This window comes from Theropithecus gelada, chromosome 3 (genome assembly GCF_003255815.1).
Source record: "Theropithecus gelada isolate Dixy chromosome 3, Tgel_1.0, whole genome shotgun sequence".
Classification (NCBI taxonomy): domain Eukaryota; kingdom Metazoa; phylum Chordata; class Mammalia; order Primates; family Cercopithecidae; genus Theropithecus; species Theropithecus gelada.
The window spans coordinates 131,795,285-131,820,125 of record NC_037670.1 but is presented as its reverse complement, the minus strand read 5'-3'; the positions used below and the strand labels follow the sequence as shown (position 1 = coordinate 131,820,125).

Here is a 24,841-nt window from a genome sequence, read left to right as displayed (position 1 = left end):
TACTGTGAATAACCAACCGGTCTTCATCCTTCCCTCTCCCCATCCTTCTCAACTTCTGTCTGGTTATCACCATTCTATTCTCTACCTCTATGAGATCAACTTAATTAGCTCCTACATATGAGCGAGAACATGTAGTGTTTCTCTTTCTGTGCATATTTCACTTAATATCATATCCTCCAGGTTCATCCATGTTGCCACAAATGATGTGATTTCATTCTTTTTTATGGCAGAATAGTATTCCATTGTGTATATGTACCACATTTTCTTTATCTTTCATTCATCGATGTACATTTGAGTTGCTTCCACCTCATGGCTATTGTGAATATTGCTGCTATGAATATGGGCTTACAAATACCTATTCAAATCCCTGTTAAATATCTTTTGATATATCTAGAAATAGAATCGGTGGACCATATGGTAATTCTATGTTTAGTCTTTTAAGAAACAACCATACCATTTTCCACAGAAACTGCATCATTTTACATGTCTGCCAGTGATATATAAGGATTTCAGTTTTTCTTTTTTTCTTTTCTTTCTTTCTTTTTTTCTGGGACAAAGTCTCTGTTGCCCAGGCTGGAGTACAGTGGCACGATCTCGGCTCACTGCAACCCCCACCTCCTGGGTTCAAGCAATTCTCGTGTCTTAGCCTCCCGAGTAGCTAGGATTACAGATGCCCACCACCACGCCCAGCTAATTTTTGTATTTTTAGTAGAGACTAGGTTTCACCATGTTGGTCAGGCTGGTCTCAAACTCCTGACCTCAAGTGATCCACCTACCTGGGCCTCCCAAAGTGCTGGGATTAGAGGCGTGAACCACCGCGCCTGGCCGGATTTCAGTTTTTCTGTGTTCTCCTCAACAATTGTTATTTTCTGTTTTTCTTTTTTAATTGTGGCAAAAAACAAATACCATGTAATTTCCCATCCTAGTCATTTTTAACTGTGCAGTTTGGTACTATGTTTATATTGTTGTTGAACAGATGCCCAGAATTTTTTCCCCTTGTAAAATGGAAATTCTACACCTATCGAACAGGTCTTAATTTTCCTCTCCCCCACCTGCTGGCAACCACCATTCTACTTTCTGTTTCTATGAGTTTGACTACTTTAGATACCCCATAAAAGTAGAATCAGACAGTGTCTATTTGTGACTGACTTATTTAACATAATGTGCTCATAATCTGTGTTGCAGTGTGTGACAAGATTTTGTTTTTTTTTTTTTTTTTTTGAGACGGAGTCTCGCTCTGTCATCCAGGCTGGAGTGCACTGGCGCGATCTCGGCTCGATGCAACCTCCACTTCCTGGGTTCAAGCGATTCTCCTTCCTCAGCCCCCTGAGTAGCTGTGACTACAGGCATGTGCCACCATAGCTGGGACTACAGGCGTGTGCCACCACATCCAACTAATTTTTTGTATTTTTAGTAGAGACGGGGTTTCACTGTGTTAGCCAGGATGGTCTTGATCTCCTGACCTCATCATCTGCCCATCTTGGCCTCCCAAAGTGCTGGGATTACAGGCGTGGGCCACCGCACCCGACTGATTTTGTTCATTTTTAAGGCTAATATTCCATTGGGTTTATATGCCACATTTTCTTTTTCTTTTTATCTTTTTTAAAACATTTATCTCAATTTATTTTTTATTTCAATAGGTTTTTGGGAACAGGCGATGTTTGGTTACACAAATAAGTTCTTTAGTGGTGATTTCTGAGATTTTGGTGCATCCATCACCCGAGCAGTGTACACGTTGTACTCAGTGTATATACCACATTTTCTTTATGCATTTATCTTGGCAGTGGACTTTTGGGTTACTTTTACCTCTTGGCTATTTTGAATAATAGCTGCAGTGAGTATGGATATGCAGATATTCCCTTGAGATCTTGTTTTCCATTTTTTTGGATGTATGCCCCAAAATGGGATTATTGTATCATACGGTGATTCTAATTTTAAGTTTTTTCAGGAAGGTCTATATCATTTTCCATAACAGCTGCACCATTTTACATTTCTAGACACAATACACAAGGGTTCCAATTTTTCTACATCCTTGCAACAGTTGTTATTTTCTGCTTTGTGTATTTTTTTTAATAGTGGCCGTTCTAACTGGTGTGAGGTGATATCTCATTGTGATTTTGATTTGCGTTTCTCTAATGATTAGTGATGTTGAACATCTTTTCATGTGCTTGTTGACCACCTGTCTCTCATTTTTACAGAAATGCCTGTTTATATTCTTTGCCCATTTAAAAATCAGGTTATTTGCTTTTTTGTTTCTTAATTGTAGGATTTCTTTATATATTCTAACCCTTTATTAGAAATATTATTTGCAAATATTTTCTCCCATTCTGTAGGTTGCCTTTTCACTCTGTGAATTGTGGTATTTACATGGAAGTTTTACGTTTTGATGTAGTCCAGTTTATAGTTACTTTTTTTTTTTTTGCCTGTGATTTGGTGTCAGTATGCGAGAAATTGCCAGATTCAATGCCATGAAATTTTTCCTTTATGCCTCTTCTAAGAGTTTTATAGCTTTAGCTCTTAGTTTAGGTCTTTGATCCATTTTGAGTTAAATTTTGTATATAGCTAAGGTAATGGTACCATTTTATTGTTTTGCATATGGATATACAGTTTTCCCACCACCATTTGTTGATAAGACTGTCCTTTTCCTGTTGAATTGTGTTGGCACCATTGTCAAAAATCATTTGACCTTACATGTGAAGGTTTATTTCTGGGCCCTCTGTTCCACTGGTCTATATGTCTGTCTTTATGCCAGTACCAGACAAGTTTTATTATTGTAGCTTTGTAATATATTTTGAAGCCAGCAGCTATGAAACTTCCATCTTTTGTTTTGGCTGTTTGGGGTCCCTTGAGATTCCATATGAATTTTAGGATGCCTTTTTCTATTTCTGCATACACACACACAAAATGCCATTGAGATTTCAATAGGGATTGCATTAAATCTGTAGATAAATTTGGGTAGTATTGACATCTTAACAGTATTAAGCCTTTCAATTCAAAATCATGGGATATCTTCCATTTCTTTGTGTTGTCTTTAATTTCTTTCAGCCATACTTTGTAGTGTTCAGAATACATGTCTTTTGCCTTTTTATTTTCTCTAAGTTTATTCTTGTCTTATTCTTTTTAATGCTAAAATTGTAAATGGGATTATTTTCTTAATTTCCTTTTTGGATTGTTCATTGTTAGTGTACTGAAATGCAACTGATTGTGGTGTGTTGATTTAGTATCCTACAACTTTGCTAAATTCATTTATTTTTACAGTTTTTTATGATGTGGAATCTATAAGGTTTGTCATATCTAAGATTATGTCATCTGTGAACAGAGATAATTTTACTTCTTCCTTTCCAATTTGGATGCCTTTTATTTCTTTTCTTGCCTAATTGTTCTGGCTAGGACTTCCAGTACTATGATGAATAGAAAAAAATAGAAAATTTTTTGTAGAATTTTTTTTTTTTTTGTGAAAATGGGTACATCCCTGGACTTTTTATAGTACATGGTAGAATGTATGTACTATAAATAGAATATGACTTCAGAAATCCCCATTTTTCTTCCTAGTTAGAATTTTTTAAGTAGAAAAGACTTTATTTTCATGTAGAGGCAGCTTTTTTATAAGGCCAGTTTGATATTAATGGTAATTTTTGGTTAACTGATATTCTTACACGGAAATGACTGCGTTTGAGTTTTTAAGCATTATTGTATTTTCCTCCGGTCTGTACTTATGTCACGTTCTTATTTCAGTATCCTAAGTTCATGTCCTTAGAGGATTAGGTGGTACTATCTTGTTAACTTCCACTCCCCTCTCTTTTGTATATCAGTTACTCTTGAATTGCGAAAATATTTTGCAGCCTATTTTATCAGTTTGAATTTTATTTTAACCCAGCAATGTTTAGTCTGACCTCTCTGTGTTTAATTTTTCAACTTTAGTTTACTATAGAGCAGTTATTTTTATAGAACATTGTGGTCTTTTTACTTGAAATGTTCTTTTCGATTTTCACTTGACATATTCTTTTCAGTTATTCTTTTTGTACTTAAGACCTAATGCTTATGCCAAAGCATTGAAACACATGAGATAAATATGGACAAAATAAGAATGGCAAAATGATGATAATTGTTGAAACTCAGTAATGGGTACAAGGGACCATTCTGTCTTCTTTCCTGATATTTTTACAATAAAATGTTACACACACACACACACACACACACACACACACACACACACACACTTCCTGTTTAAAATAGCAGTTCTTTAGACTCTATATTTGCAGGCCGACCTTTATTTAAAAGTCACTGTTGATTGGGCAGGTTTGTACCTTTAATCTTAGCACTTTGGGAGGCTGAGACAGGCTGATTGTTTGAACCCAGGAGTTCTAGACCAGCCTAGGCAACAAAGTGAGACCTTGTCTCTACAAAAAATAAAAAAAATTAGCTAGGTGTGGTGGTGCATGCCTGTGGTCCCAGCTACATTGGAGGCTGATGTGAGAGGAAGTTGAGCCTCAGTATCCTGAGGCTGGAGCCTGGGAAGTTGAGACTACAACGAGCTGTGTTTGTGCCATTGCATTCCAGCCTGGGTGACAGAACGAGACCCTGTCTTAAAATTTTTTTTTTAAAAATCAATGTGGCAAATAGGATTTTTCTAGTAAATAATAAAATCGAATGGTAAGATGATAGAGTTTGATGATGCCCCAGATAAAAAAATAGATTATCTTTCATATATTCTCTATACTTCAGTGATTTTTTTCCCCATCTTTTTATTTTAAAACGTTTTAAATTAGAGAAAGTCGAAAGAATAGTAAAATAAACACCCCTTACCCATAGATTTACCAGTTGTAAAACTTTTGCCATGTTTCTGTTATCTCCCTCTACAGATATCTTTACTAATTTTTTGTCTACCTGTTTTATCAATTATTTATTAAAGGATATAAAACTATTTGACATAATTGTAGATTTTCAAATTTCAGTCATTTTTATTTTTGCTACATTTATATCAAACTCTGTTGTTATGTGCAGACACACTGAGGATGTATTGGGTATATTAGTTTATTAGGGATGCTGTAACAAATTACCATAAATTTGGTGGCCTAAAACAACACAGATTTATTCTTTCACAAGTCTGGAGATTAGAAGTGTGAAATGAGTTTTAAGGGACTAAAATCTAATTGTCAGCAGAGCTGCTTCCTTCTGAAGGCTCTAAGATAGTGTTTTGTTTGTTTTTGTTTTGTTTTGTTTTGATTTGCTTTTTAGAGGTTGTCCACTTCCCTTGGTTCATGGCCCTGCATCATATCACCTTTTCTCCTCCTGTTTCCATTCTCCAGTGCCGCCTTCTGTCATCAGATCTCCCAATGCCTTATTTTATAAAATCACTCGTGATTTTATTAGGGCCTATCCAGGTAATCCAGGATAACCTCCCCATCTCAAGAACCATAGCATATCCGCACTGTTCCTTTTAGCATGTAAGGTAGCATTTCACAAATTCTGAGGATTAGGATGTTGGATATCCTTAGAGTACATTAATCTGCCTAGCACAGATGGCAGCACTTCCCAAATTGTTCTAGAGATTCAGTGCAGTCCTTATCAGAATCCAAGTTGGTGTTTGCCGCAGAAATTGTAAAATGATCATAAAATTCATACTGGAATGCAAGCAACCCAGAATAGCTAAAACAAATTCTAAAAAGAATAGCCAAAATCAACTTGAGAAAGAACACAGCTGGAGGACTTACATGTACTGATTTTGAAACTTAGTACAGAGCTACAGTAATTCATACAGTCTGGTAATGGCATAAAGATAGATATGTAGATCAGTGGCATAGAATTGAGAGTCCAGAAATAAACTCTGACATTTATAGTTAATTAATTTTTAACAAGAATGTGAAGACAATGTAATTGGTAATGAATAGTCTTTTCAAAAAATTGTCCTAGGACAACTGGTATCTACATGCAAAAGAATGAATATATATCACTTCCTCATACCATGCAACAAAGCAACTAAAAATGTATCACATACCTAAAGATCTAAAACCATACAATTTCTTAAATAAAAACATGAGGAAATTATTGTGACCTTGGTTTCTGAGATACAACAACAAAAGCACAAGTGACAAAAGGAAGTGAGATAAATTAGACTTTATCAAAATTTAAAACTTTTGCACATTAAAGGGCACTATCAAGAAAGTGAAAAGACAATCCACAGAATCAGAAAAGATGTTTGTAAATCATGTATCTGACACTAGGTATTTGCATATAAAATATATAAAGAACCCTTACAACTCAAGAAAGATGAATAACCCAACTGTATTAGTCCATTTTCATGATGTTGATAAAGACATACCCAAGAATAAGCAATCTACAAAAGTAAGAGGTTTAATGGACTCACAGTTCCATGTGGCTAGGGAGGCCTCATAATCATGGTGAAAGGTGAAAGGCATGTCTCACATGGCAGCAGATGAGAGAAGAGAACTTGTGCAGGGAAACTCCCCTTTATAAAACCATGAGATCTCATGAGATTTATTTTCTATCACAGGAAAAACCCATCTCCATAATTCAATTAACTCCCACCAGATCCCTCTCACAACATGTGGGAATTTTGGGAGCTACAGTTCAAGATAAGATTTGGGTAGGGACACAGCCAAACCACATCACCAACTGAAAACTGAGCAAAAGCCAGACACAGTCCTGTAGACCCTGCTACTCTGGAGGTTGAAACAGTAGGATTGCTTGAGCTCCCGGAGTTTGAGATCAGCCTGGGCAACACAGCAAGACACCATCTCTTAAAAAAAAAAAAATACTGGGCAAGGACTTGAATAGGCGTTTCTCCAGAGAAGATGAGCAAATGGCCAATGAGCACATGAAAAGGTGGTCATTATCATTAGTCATTAGGAAAATGCAAATCAAACCAGAATGATATACCACTTTACACCCCCAAGAATGGCTAAAATTAAAAAGACATATGGTAACATTCTACTCCCTCTGAGCTGTCAGATCCATATTATGCTACTCTTCCAAGATGATATTTTATTTAGTTCCTTTGAAGGATTAAGTAAAATATGGTTGTTCCATAAAGATTCCCTGTAGTAAGGGGCAGCTAAAATATTTTAGATTAAGTTTTAAGTGGTACTCTTAGTAATATTCTGTTACTTAGTATCTTTCATTGTACAATAGGATTGTCACACACTCATTCTTGGCTTTTCTTAACAGCAGACTGACAGGAAATGCTCATGTGGAATTGACATGGTGACCTCCATTTTATTTAGCAAAATATCTGATGCCCATGCTTCAAGCCAGTATAGTTTTTGTTTTACCTTCCTAACTCCTCTTTATAAGCATATTCATTCATTATGAAAATTGTATTTAGTAGCTCAAGAGCTCTTAAGCTAAGAAAATATGAGAACTTTCTGGTAATATGCCAGTGAATGTTGTGTAGAAGATTAAAGAGCTTATCCTGCAGCTGCTCTGCATGTGGAACCTTCATTGACTTCAATTCTCAGTTAACTCATTTGGTCTATAGCTTCAGGCCTAAATTGGGGGTTCACTGAAGATAGAAAAAAATGAATATAACAGAGAGAAGATGTTTTAGTTTCCTAGGGCTACTGCAGCACATTACTACAAACTGAGTGCCTTAAAACAACAGAATTATTCTTACACAGTTCTGGAGGCTAGAAGTTTGAAGTAAAGGTGTTAACAGAGCCTTCATACTCTCTCTGAAGGCTCTAGGGGAGGAATCCTCCTGTAGCTTTTGGTGATTGTGGCAGTTCTTGTTGTTCCTTGACTTATAAATGTGTCATTCCAATCTCTGCCTCTATCTTCACATGGCCTTCTCCTAGGTCCCTGTGTCTTTACATGGCATTCTCCTCTCTGTGGCTGTGTCCAAATGTTCCTTATAAGATGTCTTATAAGGGCACCAGTCATTGGATTAGGGGCCACCCTAATCCAGTTTACCTTTATTTTAACTAGGTTAGTAGCAGGAGGCAGACAAATCCTTAGCAGACAGGGGCAGGTCCCTGGTAAAACTCCATCTTCAAACCAAAGACAATTTAAAGCCTGAAAGCCAAGCTACAAGTCTTGGATAAATCCATATACTGGATTGAGAACCTCTCTTCCTGTTTGGTGTGCTTTCCTCTGATTGATCCCTACCCTTCACCTGTTTTACATATACTTACACTTTCCTAATTGGATTTTTATGCTGTCGAGCCCACCTTTGAGTGGTGCCTTTGTTTTAGTCTTTTTTGTGTACTCACAAACCAGTCAGCACGCACTTCCCATTCTGAGCCCATAAAAGCTTCGGACCCAGCCACACTGAAGGAGCGACACCCAACTTCGAGTGGGGGACCACCCTCACATCCCGTCTCTGCTGAGAGCTGTCCTGTTGCTTAGTAACACTCTTCTCTACCCTTCTCACCCCTTGATGGTCAGTGTAATCTCATTCTTCTTGGATGCAGGACAAGAACTTGGGAACTGCTGAACACGGGTATGAGCTGTAACATGGGTGGCCTGGTGTGCACAAGCAAGGCACAGCCTAGTGGACTGAGTGGGCAGGGTGTCTCCTGCGGCAGGCCTGGGACTGAGCGAGACTTCAGTGGAGGCGTCACCAGCTGGAGGTGGTCCAGCTGGCAAAAGTCACCGAGGAAAATCCAGTGTCAACTGTATTACACCTGGGAAAACCCTGTTTCCAAGTAAAGTCACATTTAGAGGTACTGATGGTTAAGACTTCAGTACATCTTTTTTTGCGTAGTACAATTCAATCCATAATAGAAGAGTAGTATATTTTTGTCCTAAAATGTATTTAACTCTCAAGTTGTGAAATAATTTGTGTGTGCAGTGTTTTCACAGGGAGCTAACATGAAGGGAATTTAGTGAAGAACAGTGAATAAGAGAAGAAATTATCAAGTTTGGGCCATGTAAATTTTGACGTATAGGAAAAGCCAAATCTCAGTTGCTAATCTCTAGTCACCTCTCTTGAAGTCCATGGTAGTTTGGAACCCTCCATTATTTTCCTTACCTCATGACCTCCTCTCCTCAGCTGGACTCCAGTGTGGTCTATCTATAGGCTTACTTTTGGAGAGAGGTCAATAAAGTGTTTATGATCAGATAGATGAACAAGACCAGAGGAACTGATTTTTGTGGCCAGGTTTGTCAGATTGGCCCTTCACTGCTGTCGTACAAACCTTGAAACCCGTATATTGAATAGTAATCAGAGATTACTCGGATATTTTTCTGGGGCTGCAACCACTGTCAGTTTCTTTAAGTACTTCATCTTTCTCAGAACTCCAGTTCCTTACTGGAGTTAGGGTTCCTAGTTGAGATCAACTGAATCTACTATACCTAATGTAAGTAGAAAAGATTTATTATAAGATTTTAGAATGTATAAAGAGAACAAAGTTTTACAGGTCCGGAGAATCAAACTTTGATCTGAATGCTCCAGACAGTTGAAACACACAGCTACACTATGGGGCTATTCTAGCAACAACACTGCAATGGACAGAATGTTTATGTCTCCCCCAAATTCATATGTTGAAATCCTAACCTCCCTATTGTGATGATATTAGGAGGAAGGGCTTTTGAGAAGTTACTAGGTCATGATGATAGAGCCCTTATGAATGCTATTAGTATCCTTGAAAAAGGGATCCCAGAGAGCCCTCTTGCTCTCTTCTGCCATGTGAGGATGCAAGCCTACAGCCTAGAAGAGAGCCCTTACCAGAAGCTGACCACGTTGGTACCCTGATGTTGAACTTCCAGCTTCTAGAATTGTGAGAAATAAGTTTCAGTTGTTTAGAAGCCACCCAGTTTATGGTACCTTGTTATAGCAGCCTGAACTAAGACAAAAACCATTTGCATCACTTTCCAAATGCTACCTTAGTAATTACGAACTTGGGCAAGTTAATTAACTGCTGTGTGCCTCAGTTTGATCATCTGTAAAGTGGAGCAGATAAATGTATTAAATGAGTTGTATTAAATGAGTAATATACAGGCTCTTGTAACAATGTCTGGACACATAGGGTCTGTAGTGCTTGAGCTGCTCTAACAAAGTACCACAAACTGGGTGGCTTAAATAACAGAAATGTGTTGTCTTACAATTCTGGAGACTAAGGTCCAAAATCAGGATGTCAGTAAGTTTGCTTCCTTGTGAGGTGCATAAGGGAGAAGCTGTTCCATGCCTCTTCCCTAGCTTCTGGTTTGCTGACAGTCTTGGGAGTTCTTTGGCTTGTGGAAACTTTACCCCTGTCTCTGCCCTTGTCTTCACATGGCATTCTGCCTGTGTGGGTATTGTTGTCCAGCTTTCCTCCTTTTATAATATAAGGATGCTAGTCATGCTGAATTAGGGGCAACAACCCTATGTTTAAATAAAGTCACATTTTGAGGTACTGGGAATTAGGACTTCAACATATGAATTTTAGGGAGACACAGTTCAACACATAACACATAGTAAGCATTATATGAATGTTTATTATTATTGTTACTTCTGATGACTTACTGTGTTATCACCCCATGTAGTTCTTCTAACCTTTTGCATCAGTGTATTGCGTTTGTAATGTGTGGATTAGAGAGTAGATATTCTGAGTTAACTTTAAAAAATTTGCACACCTTAGTAATTACCATTAATAATCTTCATGTTATTTCTTCATAGTAAGGACTCTTCTGACTGTGGATATGTGACTCTCATAATACCTATATAATATTTCTTGTTTTTTTTTTAAGTAAAATTCAGATATAGAATAAAAAATTTGTCTAGAAGTTACTATGGTATCATGTAGGTGAAGATTCTGTGGTCATTAATTTTTATATAATGGGAACTCTTCATAGGAGAGTTGGATATAAATAGATGTGTATCTTCTTCATCTTTTTTTTTTTTTGAGACAGAGTCTCACCCCTGTATTACTGCTTGTAAGTGCTTTATACTATTTTAATAAGATCCCTTGTTGACCTGATTTTTAAAGGAGTAAACAAAGGGCTTCATTGGATTTATATGGATTTTATTTCTTTTAGTATTGCATCTAAACCAGTATGAAGTAGTCACTGTGTTTTTCTAAGTGTGTTCCATGGGCTTTAGTCTTACTGGATCTTTTGAAAAATCTGAAGGGAAAAAAGTGGGGGATGTATGGTATCCTGTGGATAAATAGATGTGGGAAATGTTATATATTATATTCTTCTTTTGGGTGTTCATTGTGCACAGTAATGGTTTTGAGGAGTGCTATGGTAAAGTACCTACTTAATTTTGTGTTTACCCTAGGATTCCCTATACATTGCAAAGTCAGTGTCCACTAAGCTTTTAATTTTTTGGAGTGCCTGGACCTGAGTGAAGCAGACCCTCTAGTATCCATAATTAAGAATTATGTGATCATCTTTAGCTCTTTGGGAACAAAACACTTTAATGTATATAAGGGTATTATTCAGGATTTGGGATAGGGGACAGACTAGTTTATAATTCTGTTTTCTGGTCTGTCAGAAAAGGTATAATGTAAATGTAGGATTGATACCTGTTTCCATCTTTATACAGTGCTTAGCATATAGGCATTTAATGGCTGTTTGAAACAGAAAATCCTTTTTGATGTCTTTCATAAGTATAGTGAAGAGGGAAAATGCTTTTTTCAGGGGTTGAATAAACCCCATAGCTCTGTTTGATATATTTCTTTTGCAGTTTTTCTTTTTTTCAAAAAAAAAAAACAAAAACGGTTTTGTTCAGGTATAATTGATATCGATAACCTGCACTTGTTTAAAGTATATAACTTTATACATTTTTATTTATTTATAGGCCTGAGAAAGCATCAACATAATCAATATAATAAACATATTTATCACTCCCAAAAGTTTCCGTGTGAAACCTCCCTTCCACCCTTCTCTGAAAACCCTTCTACTCCCCAGGGAACCACTAACCTACATTTTTTATTTATTTATTTTTTATTTGGAGACAGAGTCTCGCTCTGTTGCCCAGGCTGGAGTGCAGTGGCATGATCTCAGCTGACTGCAACCTCTGTCTCCCGGGTTCAAGTGATTCTCACATTTCAGCCTCCCGCACGCACCACCACACCCGGCTAATTTTTTGTATTTAAGTAGAGATGGGGTTTCATGGTGTTGCCCAGGCTGGTCTCAAACTCGTGAGCTCAGGCAGTCCGCCAGCCTCAGCCTCCAGAAGTGTCAGCATTACGGGCGTGAGCCACCACGCTCAGTCTCACTAACCTACATTCTGCCTTGCATTTTCTAGAAGTATTTTGCTATCTGTGTCATCTGTTCATTGTTTCTCGCATTCTTTTCATTATTTTTAAATTTTACCTCATTTGTTGACTTGTTAGCTATAAACTCTTAGTTTGTTGTTATAGGGTTCATAGTAAACATCTCTAAATTATCAGTGTGTATCTTCCTTGCATTCCCAGAAGAAATTCCTCATGGTCATGGCATATTATTCTTTTCATGTGTTGCAAGATTCTGTTTGCTAACATTTTCTTGGTATTTTTGCATTTCTGCTCCTGAGGAGATTATTTTGTAGGTGTTTATTTTTTTAAATTTATTTTTTGTAACGTCTTTGGTTTTTTTATTACGGTAATCAGATTTTCTAGTGTTTTGAAGATTTTCATGTATATCTCTTGAGAGATAATGTTCTGTTGCATTCTTTTTTTCCCTAGTTTTGGGAAGTGTTCCCTCTCTTATTGTATAGAATTGATTTCTTTTTTTCAGTGATAATGAAAACATCTGGACCTGTCGATTTCTTATTCAGAATGTTTTAAACTACAAATTCAGTTCCCTTAATGTTATAGATCGAGTCAGATAATCTTGTATTAGCTCTGGTCGTTTCTCTAAGTTGTTCAACTATTTATAGTTTTCCACTATGATATGCCTATGAGGTCCATAGTGATATCCTCTTTTTAATTCCTGTTACTCATACACTTGATTCTTCATCACATCCCTGCCTGATTAAGAAATTCAGACTAAAGTCTGTCTTTTACAAAAGCAAATATCAAAATATAAAACTGTGGTTTATAGAGGGTTATCTAGAAGACTGATGAACAGTAATCTGGAGAGGAAAGATGCCTTTTTTTGGTACGTTCAACAAATTTTATATCTTTGAAATTAAATTGTATTGCAGAGATTAAGACTTATCACAACAACCACATTTGAACTGTTTCTGAAGCATCAATCTTCTTGGCTACAATCATATCAGATATTCTACAAAGAACATAGCTACTAGAGAATACTGAGATAAATAACAAATTTAAATTAAGACAAAACAAAACAAACAACCATCAAATAACACCGAACAACATGAATGTTGTAGGGTTATAAGAGTTATAATATTGACAGAAGTAATTTATCCAATCAAAAATGAGATTTGGGCTTTCCGCATACTGAATAATGTTCCAGAAGTCAAAGAGAACAATGTTCCAGAAGTCACTTAAATCTAAGGTAGTCCAGTTTTTAAAAAATTGCTTTAAAGATACATCCACACACAGACACAAAAACATACACAGAGTCATGGCTTTTTTTTTTTTTTTTTTTTTTTTTTTAAGTTTCATTAAAGAAACCTTAGAGAACACAGAAGTTAGAGAAGAAAAGGTCATCGAAAACTCCAAGGACAACTACATATACATTTGACTTTCAGTTCATTATTCTAGATGCAAATAGTGTTTTATTTTTATTTATTTGTATTTTTAGTTTTGTTTCACTTTGTCTGAAACGGAGTCTTGCTCTGGTCACCCCAGGCTGAAGTACAGTGGCACAATCTCAGCCCACTGCAACCTCTGCTCCAGAGTTCAAGCGATTCTGCTGCCTCAGCCTTCTGAGTAGCTAGGATTACAGGTGCATGCCACCATGTCTGGCTAATTTTTGTAGTTTTAGTAGTAGAGACAGGGTTTCACCATGTTGGCCTCAAGAAATGATATGTAAACAAATAACTTAAAAATCAACCAACTGGGAAAAATAGCAAATATGATAGGCAAACAGTGAATATTATTATATAATTAGTAATTTGTTTTCCTCCTTTTCCTCTTTGTTGGTGTTACTAGGAGATTACAAATTTTATTGATGTTCTCAAAGAGTCAACTTTTGGTTTGATTTTTCTCTCTTTTCCTGTTTTCAATTTCATTGATTTCTTCTTTATTCTGTTCTAACTTTGGGTTTATTTTACCTTTTTTCTAGTTTTTTTTGAGGCAGGAGTTTGTATTATTGATTTGAGACCTTTTTCTAATAACAAATTTTTTTCTTCTAAAAACACACAATATTATTAAATTCCTTCTGAACTGCTGTGTTGGTTGCATCTTACAGATTTTGATTTTGTATTTTCATTTTCACTCAATTCAAAATTAAAATTTCTCAGAGATCCTTTGTGATCCCTTGATTGTTTAAAAATGTACTAATTTTCAAGATTTAGAAAATTTCCTAATTTGATTCCATTATGATCAAAGAACAATTTTTTTTTTTTTTTTTTTGAGACGGAGTTTCCTTCTGTCTCCTAGTCTGGAGTGCAGTGGCACAGTCTCAGCTCACTGCAACCTTCCCATCCCCCGCCCTCTGGTTCAAGCAATTCTCCTGCTTCCGCTTCACCCGCCACTACGTGTGGCTTATTTTTTGTATTTTTGTAGAGATGAGGTTTCACCACGTTGGCCAGTCTGGTCTTGAACTCCTGACCTCAAGTGATTGACCTGCCTTGGCCTCCCAAGGTGCTGGGATTACAGGCATGAGCCACTGTGCCTGGCCAAAGAACATACTTTGTATTATTTCAGTTCTTTTACATTTATAAAGTTTGCTTTGTGACCCAGAACGTGGTCTGTATTGGATAATGTTCCATGTGTAGTTGAACAGAATTTGTATTCTGTTTTTGCTTGGTGGAGTGCTCTGTAGATGTCAATTAGACCCTTAGTTTATGGTGGTGGTCTTTGTTTATATATCCCTGCTGATTTTACGTAAACTAGGGCATCTAAGGAGAGATATTGGCAGTTATTTCTAGCTAGGTACTGATTGGAAGGTAGGCATTAAATAAGAGACCTGAAATATCTTTCTGTTGACGATGTGGGGACGAGGTTTCATGTTTCTAAGCTATAATGTCATATCAACAGTACTATAGTTAGAAAGTCAGGAAAAAAGGAAAAATGGTGCCCAGAGGAACAGATAGACAATGTATTTTCTTTCCATTGGCTCTGAGCAATTTTTTGTGGTAGCAAAAACAGACACAGAGTGATACTTAGGAAAGGAAAATTAATTCTCATTTTTAATAGTAAGATATTTTCCTTCCCCCTTTTGTGAGAGACACAAAAAAGAAGTAAGACTTTTGATTCTAAATTTCCATGAAACTTTGAAGAGCAGGAAAGATGAACATGCCCTGAGAAGTGCTTTAGACTTGAAATATAAAGATTAGGCTAAAGGGGTTTACTTAAGCCTGAGGCTATTCTGTGCATAGTTTATGTGATGGTATCAATTAATACTAGTTAGAAAAATACAAAGTTTAGGCTGGGCGCGGTGGCTCACGTCTGTAATCCCAGCACTTTGGGATGCCGAGACAGGCGGATCACGAGATCATCCTGGAGATCGAGACCATCCTGACTAACATGGTGAAACCCCATCTCTACTAAAAATACAAAAAAATTAGGCAGGTGTGGTTGCACACACCTGTAGTTCCAGCTACTTGGGAGGCTGAGGCAGAAGAATCGCTTGAACCCGGAAGGCGGAGGTTGCAGTGAGCCAAGATCGCGCCACTGCACTCCAGCCTGAGCGACGGAGCAAGACTCCGTCTCAAAAAAAAACAAACAAATTTTAACCTGTGTTTGTTTTCTGTAATACCTGAACTCCTTAAGATTATCTCTACATGTTCTTCTGGGTCCTCTTTCTCCCTATCCCCATCAGAAGAATAATATCCTATTATGAAAATAATAACTAATAATAACTTACATGTAGTTGTTTATGGTTTACAAAACATGCTTCATGCATATTGTCTTACTTGATGCGCATAACCCTACTTGGTTAGCAACATAGGTTTTTTAATCTTCACTGTTTGAGTCTCAGAAAAGCTTAGTGATTTTTCTCAGGTAATAGAATTGAACATAATTAAAGCACAGGTGTTCTCATTTCTAGTTCTGTATTCTTTCTATCACATAATACTTGGTCTCTGAAAAGATGTACCTGTTTTCTGTAAAATTTTTGTAAGAAATAACTCAATTAAAATGTATTTTTACATATTTTGAAGATGTTTCAGTGAATATTTACTATTTCATTTTATGGAAAGATTAATTTCAAAGATTATTAAAAAGGTTTAATAGGTTTTCAAATACAGACTTACGGTTATCCTGTTATATGAACTTGTTATTTAATAGCCTTTGGTTATCTTCCCATTTAAAACTATAAACTCTTGGTCAGGCACAGTGGCTCACACCTGTAATCCCAGCACTTTGGGAGTCCGAGGCGGGCGGATCACGTGAGGTCAGGAGTTCGAGACTAGCCATGGTCAACAAGGTGAAACCCCGTCTCTACAAAAAATACAAAAATTAGCTGGTCGTGGTGGTAGATGCCTGTAATCCTAGCTCCTCGGGAGGCTGAGCCAGGAGAATCGCTTGAACCTGGGAGGTGGAGGTTGCAGTGAGCTGTGAGTGCGCCTTTGCACTCCAGCCTGGGCGACAAGAGTGAAACTCCATCTCACAAAAATAAATAAATAAATAAATAAATAAATTCTTTATGTGTTTTTGATGATATGCCTTTCTCTATTTCATTTGATATGCATACTTTCTCCATTCCCTTTTTCTTTTGATTTTATTTTTACTATTAGAAAAAAAAATCGGTGGCAAAATATTTTTTGTAATTCATTCATTTTTTAAAGGTTAAGAAATTATTTTTAGTTGGAATAAGCATTATATTTGTTAAATTTTTTCAATTATTGGTTTTATATATTGTGCAAAGCTTTTATTTATAATTTTTCTGTTCGTCTAATTTAGGCTATCACATATTAAAATCTTACACATTTTAAGCCTACATTATTATGTTCTCTGTTCTCTATAAGCCATTTGTGTTTTTGTGCAAATACGACTTTAAAATTTTTGTCTTATAATTTTATTTTATTGTGTTTTCAGTTATATTACACGTTATTAGCAATACTCTGCAATTATATGTGAAAACTTGTCTTTAAAATATTTTTCTTCAAAGACATGTTTTATCATCAGATTTAAGATATTTACCTAAATATGATTAAAGTATTCCAAATATAGGCAGGCAGATCACCTGAGTTCAGGAGTTTAAGACCACACTGGCCAACATGGTGAAACCCTGTCTCTACTAAAAATACAGTTAGCTGCACATGGTGGCATGATCTGTAATCCCAGCTACTCAGGAGGCTGAGGCAGCAGATTCGCTTGAACCCTGGAGATGGAGGTTGCAGTGAGCAGAGATTGTGCCACTGTACTCCATCCTGGAGTGATCAGAGCAAGACTCCATTTCAGACAAAACAAAGCAAAACTAAAAATACAAATATAAAAATAAAACACTATTTGCTTCTAGAGTAGTGAACTGAAAATCAAATGTATATGTAGTTGTCCTTGGAATTTTGGATGACTTTTTCTCTAACTTCTGTGTTCTCTAAGGTTTCTTTAATGAAACTTAAAAAAAAAAAAAAAAAAGCCATGACTCTGTGTATGTTTATGTGTCTGTGTGTGGATGTATCTTTAAAGCAATTTTTAAAAACTGGACTACCTTAGATTTAAGTGACTTCTGGAACATTATTATGTGGAAAGCGCAAATCTCATTTTTGATTGGATAAATTACTTCTGTCAATATTATAACCCTACAACATTCATGTTGTTTGGTGTTATTTAATGGTTGTTTGTTTTGTTTTGTTTTGTCTTAATTTAAATTTGTTATTTATCTCAGTATTCTCTAGTAGCTATGTTCTTTGTAGAATATCTGATATGATTGTAGCCAAGAAGATTGATGCTTCATAAACAGTTCAAATGTGGTTGTTGTGATAAATCTTAATCTTTGCAATATAATGTATTTTAATTTCAAAGATACAAAATTTGTTAAACGGATCAGAAAAAAGCATCTTTCCAGATTACTGTTCATCAGTCTTCTAGATAACCCTCTATAAACCACAGTTTTATATTTTGATATTTGCTTTTGTAAAAGACAGACTTTAGTCTGAATTTCTTAATCAGGCAGGGATGTGATGAAGAATCAAGTGTGTGGAGCTTTTTAGATAATTTTATGATTGTGTTCTGAGAATGGCCTCAAATAATATGTAAACGAATAAAAATCAACAAACTGGGAAAATACTCATAGCAAATATTATAGGCAAACAGGGAATATTATCATATAATCAATACAAAGTTATTTAAGACAAAAAGGGAGCAAAAATTATGTAGAAATTCTCAAGAGGAAATATAGTTAGTAAATAGTATTCAGCTTCATAACTTAAAAAATCAGATTAGACTATCAATAAAAGCATATTTCTTATAGAAGCATATATAATATTCAAAAACAGTGGTAATATCCAGTGCTATCTGTGGTTCAATTATACCCATAGATTATTGGAAAAAGCATATAAAGTAGTATAGCCATTTTGAAAAGTAGTTTGATAATTTGTATCAAGAAGCTAAAGTGAGCCGGGCGCGGTGGCTCAAGCCTGTAATCCCAGCACTTTGGGAGGCCGAGACGGGCGGATCACGAGGTCAGGAGATCGAGACCATCCTGGCTAACACGGTGAAACCCCGTCTCTACTTAAAATACAAAAAAATTGGCCGGGCGAAGTGGCGGCGCCTGTAGTCCCAGCTACTCGGGAGGCTGAGGCAGGAGAATGGCGTGAACCCGGGAGGCGGAGCTTGCAGTGAGCGGAGATCGCACCACTGTACTCCAGCCTGGGTGACAGAGCGAGACTCCGTCTCAAAAAAAAAAAAAAAAAAAGAAGCTAAAGTGTTACTTTGATCCAATAATTGTCTTTGATTCTCTCCCAAGAAAATAATTCTGGATATTGAAAATCTTTATAAAGATGTTTAAAGTAGTCATTTGTGATAACAAATATTCCATCTTAAACTGAAGGTTAAGTAAATTTTGGTCATTAGTTTGATAAATATTGGGAGCTGTCAAAAATTGATATTTTTATAAGGACTGTTTTAGGGTAGGTAAATGTATGTAACATTAAGTTAATAAAGGAGACATTGTAAATGAGTATAACTACAAATAATAAGAGCAAAACAATTCATGGGTAAAATTTTAAAAGGATGGATTTAAAAAGAATATAGTGGGCATTTACTTTTAAGCTCAATCAAGGTTTTAAGTATTTTAGAAACATCTGAAGGTTGCTTCTGAGACATATATTTGTATGGTGCTCTTTATAAAGTTGGTGTGTAGGAGGGAGCCACTTTTGTTGGTGACTGTAGCCAGCTGCCCAGACCCTGTACATCAGTTTTTCCTTTCTCTGCACTTTCTCACATAAATATCCAGGAGGAGGATATATGCTATTGTTCTGTTACTTGAGAATTTGGAGATTCATAAATTTCTGAGATACTGCTGTGCAAATTCCAGTGCTCCGCTGGCCAGTAGTTCCCTCTGTGTTACAGGGTTATATAATTTCCCCTCTTTCTAACATTTCTCTGACTTCTAAAATATCTTTAATGAACATGGTCTTATCTTAAAAGCTTTTTTCCAGTTACCAGTTAATAATCTTTGCATTAAACTCTTCTCCCTGAGGTAACATGTTCTGCTTTTCCTATAATGTCCCATCTGCTGTTAATCCCATCCAGACATTATACATTTTAACTGACTTATCTTACTTTATTATCCATGTCTATTTAACATGGTCAGTCTATTTTGATGGGGGAACATATCAAATACACTTACAGTAAATGTTGTGAAGTCCTTGTCTAAAAGTGTTATACTCTGTGCCATTGGTTCATACTTAGCATTTAATGGGAAAATACACAAATGCAAAAACACATTTTTAACATATATAAGTTATAATACTGCCCATTAAATTTAAGAATTAGTGTATTAAAGTAACATAGTATCTGCTACTTCTGCTAATTTTTCCAAATGTTGTTAGTGTTTCTGTGTATCCCAAATAATATATCATTTAGTCTTATATTTCTCAGTATGAATTACTTGTTGCTGTGTGTGTTTTCTAAAACTTGTTCTTGTTCCTTAACATCGTGCTACTGAGATTCATTGTTATTGATATTTATACCATATGTATATACCTGTCATTTGTTTACTTTTACTCCTCTATAGTAGTACTTGGGATGAATATATTACACATTTTTTTTTCTTTTGTTGATGGTTATTTGGGTTTTCAGCTTTGTTTTTAAAAGTGCTACTATGAACATTCTTGTACATGTCTTCTGATACACGTATATAAAAACATCTCTGTGGTATGTGCCTAGGAATGGAATATTTTGGTCATGGGGGATACATATATGAAACCTTATCAGATACTCCCATATTGTTTTCCAAACTGGTTTTTACTAACTTATAATGTTGCTATTTATATATACATACATGTGTGTATATATACATGCACATATATACATTTGTGCACATGTACATATATCCCTATGTGTGTGTGTTACTGTTGCAATGAACACTGTAATAAATGCCTTCCTGCTCAAATATATTCACCTTTTTCTTCTTTTTAAAAATTATTATTTATTCCCAGAAGCAGAATCATTGATTCAGAGGATGTGATTTTTTTTTTTCTAGTAGGCTAGCCACCTTATTTTAATTTTTGGTATTATTTTTCTTAACTTCTATTTACTTTTTAAAATTTAGTTTTATTTATTATGAAAGTTATACATGTGTAATATACTCAAATAGCTACAAGGTTTTTTAAAAATGGCAATGCTCTGCCCTCTTCCTGGCCTCATTTACTCTTTCTCAGAGGCAAACTTTTCAGTCTTTTTCAGCTAATTATTTTAGTATTTGCCTCCATATCTGTAAATAATCTGCTTATATTTATACTTTTTAATTTTTAACTTCTTTGACTCCCCATTATGGAGCGTGAAGATTTACCCTCCTCATTTCTTTCAACTTCCAGCACTAACCCCATTTCATAACGTGCTTTTCTCATTCATCTGGTTTCTTCTAAATAAATAATTTAGTGCTAACATTGTTGTGAAACATAAGTGCATAGCTGAATTCTTTAGCAAACTATAGTTGTACTTCTTTTTGTTTTCTTTTAAACAAAGGAGGAGGCTAGTGAAAGAAGGGACAGTGGGCTAGGCGCGGTGGCTCACGCCTGTAATCCCAGCACTTTGGGAGGCCGAGGCGGGTGGATCATGAGGTCAGGAGATCAAGACCATGCTGGCCAAAATGGTGAAACCCCATCTCTAGTAAAATACAAAAAATTAGCCAGGCATGGTGGCACACACTTGTAGTCCCAGCTACCCGGGAGGCTGAGGCAGGGGAATCACTTTGAACCCAGGGGGCAGAGGTTGCAGTTTGCTGAGATTGTGCCACTGTATTCCAGCCTGGCAACAGAGCAAGACTGAGTCTCAAAAAAAAAAAAAAAAAAAGAAAAAGAGGGGACAGTCAGGATTTTGGAATCAATAAAGACGTTTTCTATTGCAAAATAGGAGAACATGTTAGTCAGCGTGAAGCCAGAGGTTCATGAATGGAAGGACAACTATAATAAACTAGAGTATACCAGAATGTTTATTCTGGTAGCCATGTGTACTATTGACTAGAATATTGAAAGCCTAGTGAAATGACTGATGTGCTTGAACTCCCTTTTATCTAATCTAGTAGATTAAATATTTCTCATGTTAAGTACACCAAGAGATAATTAATATCATTTCTTTTCCACTAAAAGCAGTAGTCTCATAGTTTTCTCCTAAGGAGATGATAAATACATTAAATTCAAATAGATCAATTTCATTTCCTGCTTCATTGTTGTGGTATATGAAGGGATCCAACAGGTATTTGTATTAAGTGGCTAGGAAGTTAATTTTGGCTGTGCACTCCACATTTATTAAGGTTTAATTGTCATGATGTGAGTAATGCTGCCATATTTCAAAGTTTGGCATTATATATATTTTTAAAAATTTACATATTTTTAGAAGTTAAACTAGTTATTTAATACTTTCATTGTTCTAACCTGGGCAAATTTTATGAAGAGTTATATCTGTTATGATTTTTACATCTTTACCCTTTCACTGAGCAAATTGGAAGAATATTGGAAGAATACTCACTCTTTGAATATAAGCTCTTTTCTTTCAAGGCTCTTCAGATTGGCCTGGGATTATCTACTGAAAAGACTGTGTCAGAAAGACCAGGATTTAAATTCTGCTTTACCAGTTACTAGCCAAGTGAATTTGTTCAGATTACTTAAATTCTTCGGGTTTTAGTATCTTCATCTAGGTATGATGATATTTCTAGCAAGATTGTTTAGAAAATTACAAATAACAGAGGCATTAAAGTAATATATACCTTGTATCTAGCTTAATGTATTATACATGCTACATCTTTAAAAATGCTAGTCATTGTTATTAGAATCATCATCATCATTTTGTTCTTGGCTCCAATCTTTAGATGTGCTTAACAAAGAGCAGACGTATAAAAACTTGTACCACTGATAGTGATTGTGTGCATCAGATAAATGGGAAGGGAAAATTTAGTATCATAATCCCTCTGTTCTTCTGTGGTGAGGGGCAGATGCTGGGGGTTGTTACTACATTTCTTTTCTTTTTTTTTTTCCTCTGTTGCTACATGTCTCTTACTGAAAAGTAGGTTTGTGGAACAATTAGTAACTAAAACAATATAGACCTTTCTCCCTCCGAGCTGTTAGAGCCCTTTGCACTGCAAATCTAGCATGTTGTTTGGTTACTTCTTAAGGTGAGTGATTGTAAATGTGGTTTGGATAACTGGGGAGGTGGGAGCTGGTGGTGGTTTTACAATGTGATGAAGGCCTCTTTTTTGCTTTTAAAAATACTGGGGCCCAGCTACTCAAGAGGTCAAGATGGGAGGATCACTTGAGGCCGGGAGTTTGAGACCAGCCTGAACAACGTAGAGAGACCCTGTCTCTTAAAAAAAAAAAAAAAGAAAATAGTTGGGTGTGATGCCAGGTACTGGTAGTACCAGCTACTTGGGAGGCTAAGGTGGGAGGACTGCTAGAGCCCAGGAGCTTTGAGACTATAGTGAAATATAATCACATGTGTGACAGTCCACTACACTCCAGCCTGGGCAGTGTATTGAGACTCCTCCATCTCTTAAAAACAACAACAGCAGCAGCAAAAAAAAACTGTAGTTGCATCTTGAGAATTTTCTGAAAATATGAGAATATTTATTTACTTTAAAATACTAAATTTGACACTTTTAAATGTGATCTCTTGACATTTCCTTAAACTTGTAATAATCATCGTTTCTATTCTTGTCTTACCAAATCTGTCTTATTTGGAGCATTTAACTCCAGCATAAATTACTTATTAAATAGAAAATATTTGGGAAACTGTATTTTTTAAAATATGGATTTTGAAAGGCAATCCTGTTTAATAGCCTTTTTTTTTTTTGAGAAGTTATACATCTTTTAATACCTTGATATTTATTCAGTATTGAAATATTTGAATGTGTGTGTTTTTGTTTTAAACAGATTATCTTTCTCAAGGAATAGATCTTTCTGGAATAGAAGTGATAGAAAATGACCTACTTTTTATTGCAAGAGCCCGACTTGAAGTGGAAAATCAAGCTAAGCGCCTACTAGAGCAGGGTTTGGAGACTCAGGTAATAAAAATAAGACTTTTTTAATGTGAAAAAATGTCTCATAATACAGATGAACATTTGACTTTGAGTTCAAATAAGTAATGTCTTCATTTTATCACTGAGAAAGTATGTCTACAATTTAAATCAGAGAATAGGTCATAGTTAATGGAAATTTTAATATATGTTCAGTATATTTAATTTAAAAATAGACCTAATGTTTCTAATGTATAATGTATATAACATGAAATGTATTTTTTATGATGTGCATATATAGATAGATAGCTGACCATGCATGCTTTGTCTAAAGCGTGGTTCCTCATTTAAGCCTTTCAACAACCCAGTAAGATTGGTATTATTGTTAATTTTATTTTACAGTTGAAGAAACAGAACTTAAATAAGTTGTTGAAAATCACATAGCTAGTAAATTAGTTTGGATTCAAATTTTAATCACTCTAGTCCCAGAACTTTTCAATCTTACTCATTATGCCATAATTTTAAAAATTTTTGACTTGACATTTCTCCTAGGGTATCATTTTCCTGATGCTTAATTTTCTGAATTGGAAGAAATTCAAAGGTATTGATGTATTAGATTCAACAACTTAGAATTAGATCTTAAATCTACCCTTGTATTATACCCAGGTATTTTCTCCATTCGTATTGGGCTCCAAAATAATTATTAATACTTAGAGTTTTTTCATATCCTCTAAACCAGGAATTTCATTTTGTGCATTTATATTAGGCAGAAATAATGTTATTAATGTGCTGTTCTTTAAGTAGCCTCTAAATCAGGAAGGTACTTGACTTCTGATTCCTAAATAGTTGTAATTTTTAAAATATAACTGAATCAGGTAGTTATTCTTTTAAAATTGAATATTATATGCAAAATGAAAAGTGGACAAATCATAAACTTTCATATAGAATGAATACCACAGTGTGAACATACCCGTGAAATCAAAACCCAGGTCAGAAATGGGACATTACCAGTACTCCTAGAGTTTCTTTGCCCTCTCTCGCAATTTTTACTCTCTTCTGTCTTCCCCAAAAATAATTATTATTCTTTTTTTTTTTTTTTTTTGAGAAGGAGTCTCACTCTGCCGCCCAGGCTGGAGTGCAATGGCCGGATCTCGGCTCACTGCAAGCTCCGCCTCCCGGGTTCACGCCATTCTCCTGCCTCAGCCTCCCGAGTAGCTGGGACTAC

General features: G+C 35.7%; 1 protein-coding gene across 2 annotated transcripts in view; it reads left to right on the top strand.

Moving 5' to 3' along the window:
- COG5 (component of oligomeric golgi complex 5) overlaps positions 1–24,841 on the top strand; it is a 365,256-nt gene that overhangs the window by 128,296 nt on the left and 212,119 nt on the right. For both annotated transcript variants that reach the window (XM_025381265.1, XM_025381264.1), the window contains exon 7: positions 23,534–23,664. In XM_025381265.1, the coding sequence (XP_025237050.1) occupies positions 23,534–23,664 (131 nt within the window). The remainder of the gene's footprint in view (positions 1–23,533; positions 23,665–24,841) is intronic.